The following is an 8,840-nucleotide window of genomic DNA, read 5'->3' as shown; positions in this document are numbered from 1 at the left end:
CTGCTAGCAGCGCGGCACGCTCTCTGGTAACGGCACATTGCCGATGATCTCTAAGAACACAACATGAAAAGGCATCTTATGCAAGTTACAAAAAATCAGGGTGAAGCTCAGACAAGCTACAAGAAATCAGAAGGAACGATGAATTTACATGAGTTCAGTCAAAAAGATTTCAGAATTAACTTACCTGACATAATTTGGAAAACTGGCAAAGTACAAAAGAGAGAGTATCTCCTGCTTCTTGAAAAAGACAAAGCTGGCTGGTTGGGCTCAGCACAGCATCACTACCAGCACTAAAAAGCCCACCACCAGTTAGTCGGGCATAGCAAGGCTTGAAAATGGAACAGGAACTGGACAGTGTACAGCAGACTCACGATGACACATTCTGGTTCAATAAAGAGAACTGAGCTCTGGCCCCAGTAATATCTTCTGCCCGTGAGATCTGCATGCTTTTTATACAAACACACATTTCCTCCTATCACTTATAAATGAGCCTGTATGTATTAAACTTGTAAATTCACTGTTGCAGCTACATTTCTTCCAGGTTACACAGAAGAACATACTTCCATAATTAATACATGTGTACATTTGTGCATATATACATTTTCACTTACATGCACCCATGCACACACCTCCTCATCATCACTTTGCCTTCCATTATGGGTTGGAACCACTTTTATTCAGTGTTGCTAAAGGTCTGGGCCACAGTGTGCTTAAGTAAAGTTCCATGAACAGTTCTCACGACCAAAACAAAGGAATTTGTCAGAAAATCTCACCGTAAACTCTGAGATCAATCTCTCTTTGGCTCTCACCCGCAGCATTGACTGCCACGCAAGTGTACTTCCCTGTGTCGCTGATCTGAGCGCTGGTCAACGCCAAGACTCGGCCCCCAGACAGAACCTGCAATACAAGCACGACACACGTGGAATACGTGCCCTCATGTAAAACAAGCAGAGAGAACTAGTAGGTTTCATTTCAAAATGAGTTACAAACACTTGTGTCACTGCTTTGCGCCATCTCTCTGATCCCCAGGCTCTGTTGCTCTCTTTTGATCAAGACGTGCAAAAGCAGAACTATCACTTCATTAAGTCTGTAGGGAGCCACTAGCACTTGCAAGTCTTTGGAGCCTCTGGACATTTCTCCCTCTTACCCATTCAAAACTTTCTGTCCCACCTTTGGTCTGTATCCTGAGTCGTACCCATAGCATACAAAGTTCCCTTCTTTCCTTTCATGTCATAAAATGAGCTTTCAAAAAGCTTCTTTTAACTCAGAAATACCTCCTTACATCAGGGGTCCTTTTTTTTCTTTTTTCCTCCGAACTACTATTTTATGTAATGAGATATTACACAAACTTGAGCTCTACAGATCTCTTCAGCACAGGAATATGGTCCAGTCTCCTTTTCTTGTCAGCAAGTGAAAAATCTGCTGATGCAAACTCTTACTCAGTATGAAATCAGTTGAAAGGACCATCTTATTCCAATGTATCCATATCTTCTATTTCACATTTCTATTTCTATTACTGGAGCTAAACTTCCACCAATAACTTAGAGCAAATGGCCCTATACTCCCATTCCTAAATCTCTAATTTATTCTGTCCCACTAAACCACACCACTTTAAGAAGTTTCCTACCACAAGAGGAAACAGCAGAGATAGCAGGATTCGAACCCAGTACCTGGAGCCCATTGCTAAAGCTGGAAACAGGGCTACCATCTTTTAGCCACGTCAGAATAGGCGCAGGGATGCCTCTTGCTTCGCACTCCAGTCGCACTAGATTATTAACCACCACTGTCATCGTGTCACTGCCGCCAGCAATCGATGGCGGGACTGGGAAAAAACAGAACAAAACCAAAGACAGTTGAAACAGCTACATATGAGTATTAATCACAATGAAATTAAATGGGCCGCTTACTTTTGGACATTACTTCTCTTTCTGCAAGGCAGTGCATCATTTGAAAGACTGTTCATGTTGCTCCCACTGAACTCCTGTCACTTCTTTGCTCTGTGCCAAATCCCGCTCTTTCCTTGCATGAACAGTCCGATAACTTCAGTGGAGCTCTTGTGAGCAAGGTAAGCAGGACTGGGCCCAGAGGGCTAGGCCAGAGCTGCCCAGAGGACAGCTGTGAAACTCAGGAACCACAACATAAAACCAGACTTTTATAATATTCCATTTAGACCTTGTGAAAGGCATTAGGAGTGGTGGTTATTAAAGAAAGAAGATCATATAAACTGCATAAAGCAAATAAATACATAGAGTAATACACTGGCCTTGCAGAGCACATGAGAACATTCACCAAATTAGGCTGCGTAACATCTTCCTGTCTGCTGACAAAAAACATCTTCATGGAACATCTCAAAACACTTACTGTGGGTATACAGTCTAGTAAATTTTGCAGAGCTATGTTGAAAAGGGAGACAAGAAGTATTTAAAAAGGGGGAAGTTTATTTGCTCCTACCACTAACAACTCAGTACTAAAGCTTCACGGTCAGTATCAGCACGAAATTTAAAGTTTGAAGTCACTCCTAGAAACAGACGATGCCAACATCTACTCATACATAACCTACGTGAGGAAAAAGAATGTATAAAATTCTGTACTGAAAATAAGATTAAGAAATTCAGCAACCTCTAACAGCCTGTAAGTCAGGCTACTCACTCTTAGATCAATTCCAGTAATAACAGAAATGGCAGAAAAAAGCAAGTGTGATTTTATAATCTTTTCCTCCCCATGCACATGGACACAGTTCCCCTATTCCACTACAACAGCATCCATTGCTCTCAAATGCCTGAAAAAGTTACAGTGGTGAGAAAGAAGTGGAAAAGTCTTAATACAATGAAATAATATGAATATACTAAACTGGAATTCAACCCGCTTCCTTCAGCAGGCCTGCCAAGCTTCATGTCCTGTTAAGCCTGCAGTAAATAAGCATTGTTTTTAATGCAAAAATGATGTGACAATTTCTACCATAGCTAGTGCACACAACGCTATAAAGAACAGAAGCTGTGGAATACGACCTGTAATTCACCACCACAGGTACTCACTCACAGGGCCAAGAGCCACACAGAACCCTGGAGCAGGCTGTCAGGAAATGCAGCGTGACTTTCCGTATGCAACGCTTCAGAGTTTGCTCTCCCTTAAGTAGTCACCTTGCTTCCACTGTTAAGAGGGGAAGAAACTCAAGTCTTCTCAAAATCAAACTCTAAGTAAACCAGATGATAAACCTGTTCACAGTAAATTCAAAAAGCAGCCACTGGGAAGCCTGGCCCCGACACAAGCTGAATTAAGAGTGCTCATGGATAGGTGTTTCGGCTTCCTTTGAAGCAATTAGTTCTGGCTGCAACTGCATATATTCTCTTCTGGAAGGGGAAACAATCTGATGTGTCTAAGTCAGAAAGTATTATTTCCCTAGAACACATCAGACAGGTCTGCTGAAATTTCACCACCCATAAAAAGACACACGAATACTTAGGGGTTATTCTTCATTTTTCGGCTTAACCAGAATAACGAGCTTGGCTCTAAACATTTCCTGGGAATTAATCACTGGGTGGGGTTAATTGCCTTTGACCATGCCTTGAGCCATCAGTTTTCCCCACGATGGTCATTATTTCACGGAGATGTACTGCACAACTCGTTATTTGTTAAGTCACGTTAGTAGGAACTACACACTCTGCGTGCATCTCAGTTGGAGACACTGTGCCAAATCTCGGCCACAGTTTTGCACAGGCAACTCCCACAGCAAACCAGCTACATGCATGTGCATGTATCAAAGATAAGAATTTGCATTACAGTCTCATCCAAAAGCCACTGAAATCAGTGGAAAAGCTCCAGTTTGGCTTTTGATCAGGTGCCTCAAGTCTGCGAACACCCACACTTCCACTTCATCTCACTAGACACAGCACACTGTTCTTTAAAACCTTTGCATTATGAAAGAGCATTTAATCTGTGTCCTTCCTTTATCTACTGTGGGCTGTAAAGTCATCTTCAACAAAACCCAGCAATTGCAAGGCCTTCCGAATTGCTGAAGCAGTAACTTAAATACCTTTCCATTCTTCCTAGAATTGACTTCTCTCACCACATCTTCCTAATTTAAAACATGCAGTACAATGTCGCTGAAGAACCAGAGTGAATTTTCATCCCTCTGACCATCACCACATCTCTTCCAGTATGATGGCGCGATCAGTGACAATAACTCTGCTGAGCAGAGTTGAAACTTGAGAAGTACATGGAGGTGTTTTTCTTAAGTTCTATAACACTTACCATGGACCTGAAGACTGTAAACCAATTCCGCTGTGCCCACTGCGTTGGCAGCCACGCACTTGTAAACGCCAGTGTCGGAGATCTGAGCACCCTCAATCTGCAAAACCTGCCCTCTGTTCAGAAGAGTGGCACTTGCATCCCCAGCGAGTGGACGGTTGTCTTTGTACCACGAGATACCTGTGCAATGAGAGGAAAGACGGAAAAACAGAGCAAAATACTCCCCTTACGGCACCAAATAGTCTTCAGGCTTTCCACCTCAGTTTTCACATATATAACAACAACAATCACGGGCCAGTATCAATAATAATCACAATTAATGAACAGTTAAAAAAATCAATAGAGGATGAGGAAATCGGTAACATTTGTGCAAAACACTGACAATGCCTGCAGAATTCAATAGCACATGTGACAATGTCACCCATGTGCACAATATACTTATCAAAAATTGTTCTGAAGTTAAAGAACCACCACACAAAGCACACTCAGGGGGATTTACACATCTTATACCAAGGTCAACAGCAGCTGTTTAAAAATACGCAGTAATACGATATGTATAATTTTTTCATCTTCTATCCTTTTTACATCTTTTATTCTTTTTACAGAATCAAAATGCAAGAAATCAAATCAAATTTCAACTGGCAGACTGAAAAACTGAAAATAAAGCCCAGAAAACTGCCATTACTCCAAAAGAAAGTTTTATATTCACAAAATATGAGGACTTTTTTGCACCTCAGCCAAAAGATGACACCTCCCATCAGCAGACGGTGTAACCAGTGCGTTACTGGCATCACTTCACTACTGAGTTAGGTGAAACTGCTACTTAGGGAACTCGCTCTGTGTGAAAGACACACAGTCAAGAAGTAACCTGGCCTGCACGCAAGCTCCTTCCTTTTCCAGTGCGATGCTGAGCTATCACTGTCCTTAGCTAATGCCGTATCTTGACAAGAGTATGCAGCTTCACATCAGAGACAGAAGTGGTGGACAAACCAGTTTTATTGTAAAAATTATACAAACTCCATCATTCTAATTCTTTACCCTAAAATAACTGACAATTTGGTGAGGAAAAAAAAGTGCAAAATGTATATGAAATCCTTTTGTTTTCATAACATTTTATATATAACCCAAATAATTTCAAATTTTCTTTTATACAGGTGTAAATAATTCTAGAAAATAGTACTTTGCTGAGGATTAATTCTTTAGAAGTTAAAGGAGGTGAACCTAGATGATCAGCAACACCTTTTTTCTGAAATCAGCACAAGAATAAACTGCTATACTAGATACAAGGTATTAGTTATACACTCCTCCAAGTTTTGCTGTACAATAATTAACACAGAAAATTAATCTCATATTAACAGAGTATTTTATATCCCATCAGAAGAAGGTGGCAACAAAAAAGACACACACTGGAAAAAAAGGAAATAATTTGCATATCTCAACAAGGAGAACAAAAAAAAGTTTGCTTCAGATTTTCTTCAGTTCAGAAACAAAAGATCCATCAGTCTAAACAGGAGCCAAACTCCTTCAGCTCTCACTTGGGTAAATGTCTATGATTTCTATGGGGAAACTAGTCTTAAAAAAAATAAAATACAAAAAAAAAGGAAAGAAAACTATTATAATCGCACAAAATGTGAGGAAAATAAAAAAACTAGCAGATATACACAACATAGTTTCCAAAGCTTCGAATATACGGAAAACTCAAAAATTCATTAGTATAATTTATCATCAGGGCAAGCCACCGAATGCACTGTACACACACACAAAATCTACTCGTTTCCCCAGGCAAAGGGTCCAGACCAAACAAAGAGCTGCCTAACAACTTCCAGAGATGAGATCCCAGACACGGCCACATCTGACAGGCACACTCAGTACACAAGGTATTGTTTTAAGTCTGCCCTATGTTATAAAATATTGACCTGACGGGAAGAGAGCGGACGTGCTGAAAGCTGATGTAGCAGAAGTCTCACAGCACTCTTGCCTATGGACAGGACACGGCCACATGTGTAAAAGAGGAGATGATTCTTGTGGTTTTCATTAATTTAATTAAGAATGGTGGGGACTACTGAATTCCTCAGTACTTATTTCACGTCACTTGATATGCTGACATTTCCTAATTATACATGGTGTTTAAGATGTTCCAGCTAGTTTAAAAAACACAGAATTAACTTCACATTCAGAATATCCATTCTCTTCAGAAGACATGGAAAAGTGAAAACCTCAAAGGTGCAAGCGCGTACCTGGCAGCGGGTTCCCGGTCACTCTGCATTCAAGATGGATTGGATTGTTCACCACCACTGTTTCATTTAACATTTTTCCTGCATCTTTCATGCTGGGTGGTTCTGGGAAAAGAAAAAGGTATCGGGTTTTCATTAATTCAGCCACCCAGCTAGCAGAACATATAATCACAAAGTAATGTGCCCTCTGAGAGACTCTGGGCAATGAATTGCACAAGCTTCTGCTAACTGCTGGATGACCAAGGAACTTCTCCAGAAAGTTCGCCTTTGAAACAGGCATACTCTCTAATAATACAAGCTTATTAGCGTTAAGAGGACTATAACATTATTTTTAATACTTATTTTTTTCAGAAAAATTGGCACTTAAATGGCACTTGCAGGGAATGGGTGCACAACACAAAACAGTAATTCCTCTAGCGTGGCAAGCTCACCTCGCTTGAACTGGCAGTATTAAACTGAATGTTGTGCATGGCTTTAATAAATCAACACTCTTTACGTTACTAAAGCTTATACATAACAGAAACACCAAATAGTGACACTTTGAGCATAAAGACTGAGAGCAAATGAGATATGGAGACTGACAAAAGAGAGCATGGGACTGACACTAAAATCACAGTATGAAATGAGTGTGGTTTCTACGTCTCATCCATGGAGATATTGCAATCTCTCTTCATTTCAGTTTAACATCTTCCAGTTACTGACTTGGTTTGACAGTAAGTCATACTCATCAAGAGCACTTTGCCACAGTGCATTCCTGATCCTCCTGAGGATTCCCGCACCTCCTTTGAGAACTGGGTCACATCAAGAATGCACAGTACTTTGTGACCACTTCTGAGGCAAACAGACATACATCGTGGAGAGAGCATTTATTAAACTCACATGCAAACAACATCTTCTCAAGTTTCCCTTATGTCTTTTATACTGTTTTCAGCTGCACCATAAAATTCCTTTTAAAGAGTCTGAAAAATCCCCTCTGAGAATGTTTCCTTCTCAGGAAAGCCACTCCTCTAAAATTTCCCCACTGCAAGGTCATGGGGAACGTCGTCATTCCCAGAAGACTTGGATAAAATTAGCAGTACCAACAGTGGTACATCATATCTTGATTCAGAAACGTATCCCTCCGAGTGGTATGGTAGCATCAATGTGCTTGTCTTCTTGGGATACCTCTGAATAAAAGAGTTACCTGGAAAGGAGCTTTTATGTCTATGGCCCTTGGTGCCACATGAGAAAGGCTAAATCCCAAGACAGACAGCTTTTCCCCTGACTTCTTACTGATGGAGTGGGACAAAGAAAGAAAACTGGAAGATGGATGTGCAGAGACAACAAAACTGCCAGAGAAGGGAATACGGATGTGAAAAAGCTGCCTTAAATCAGCCACATTCAGTTTCCAACTAGAGGCAGAAACATTACCATGCACATGAAGCCGAACGTGCTGTTGGGCTTCTCCTGCAGCGTTTGTTGCCACACAAGTGTATCGGCCAGCATCCTCGAGCAGGGCCTTGACAACTTGCAGAGCACGGCCTGAAGACTCCAGCTGTACCAAAACAGAGAGCAGGGAACCACTTTACACAACAATCCCAGGTAGAGCCACTAAGTGTAATGGCAAAGCAGAGACTGGCTGTATACAGCATCAGCGGCACATTTCTTCTAACCTGGGGCTAAGAGTCATGCAAGAGGTGTCTTGGGAGTTCAGAGACTTCAGTGCTGCTGGGACCCAAGGATTATTAGCTGCACAGCTGCGAGGAGACCTAGATAGCAGAGGGGCAGGCAAGCAAGGTGAAGAAGGGGCTGCAGGCAGAGAGAGCTGCCTCTAGCAAGATGTCAAAAACTGCTCCAGTCTAAAGTAAATCAAAGCCGTTACAAGCACTCGACCCCCTGGAGCATGCAGACACCAAGAAGAGCTCTTCTGAAAGTCAGAATGGCACAGTGAAAAGCGAACATACAGGTAGGTGCTGCATTGGCAGTGCTTATAGAAAACTCATCTAAATCCCACCTCACAGTGACAAGTGGGTAGAGCCACCATCTTAAAAGGTTAAAGTACAACTGAAAGGAGTCAAATGTTGAATTTACAGTCATGGACTCTTCTGGTATGGAGGCGTCTAATGGGATTCAGCCTACTAAATACTGCCAGTCAATCTGAAATACTGTCAGACTCGGGTAAAAACCCCATCACTCTCCAGGATGGATCTTTACCATCTTTATATCACAGGATGAGGGAAGCAAAAGGAAAAGCAGCACTAACACGTGTAACCTGTAGCTATCTTTCATGGTTTGAATCGCACAGAAGAGTAGTGCTTACTTTCACATTTCCTCTGGCTGTGTTTACTGGTTGACCATCTTTTAACCACGTTATGGAAG

At 41.5% G+C, this 8,840-nt stretch overlaps 1 protein-coding gene across 1 annotated transcript in view; it reads right to left on the bottom strand.

The window, feature by feature from the left end:
* Window positions 1–8,840, bottom strand: part of LOC104547615 (hemicentin-1-like) — a gene marked incomplete at both ends in the record, with an annotated part of 54,411 nt that overhangs the window by 8,809 nt on the left and 36,762 nt on the right. Inside the window, 5 exons of the mRNA XM_010193394.1 lie at window positions 774–897; window positions 1,671–1,822; window positions 4,252–4,428; window positions 6,486–6,587; window positions 7,893–8,016. Of these exons, the coding sequence (XP_010191696.1) occupies window positions 774–897; window positions 1,671–1,822; window positions 4,252–4,428; window positions 6,486–6,587; window positions 7,893–8,016 (679 nt within the window). The remainder of the gene's footprint in view (window positions 1–773; window positions 898–1,670; window positions 1,823–4,251; window positions 4,429–6,485; window positions 6,588–7,892; window positions 8,017–8,840) is intronic.

This window comes from Mesitornis unicolor, unplaced genomic scaffold (assembly GCF_000695765.1).
Source record: "Mesitornis unicolor isolate BGI_N332 unplaced genomic scaffold, ASM69576v1 scaffold7771, whole genome shotgun sequence".
Lineage (NCBI taxonomy): Eukaryota > Metazoa > Chordata > Aves > Mesitornithiformes > Mesitornithidae > Mesitornis > Mesitornis unicolor.
Note: the sequence above shows the minus strand (reverse complement) of the source record. Positions and strands in the feature narration are given on the sequence as shown.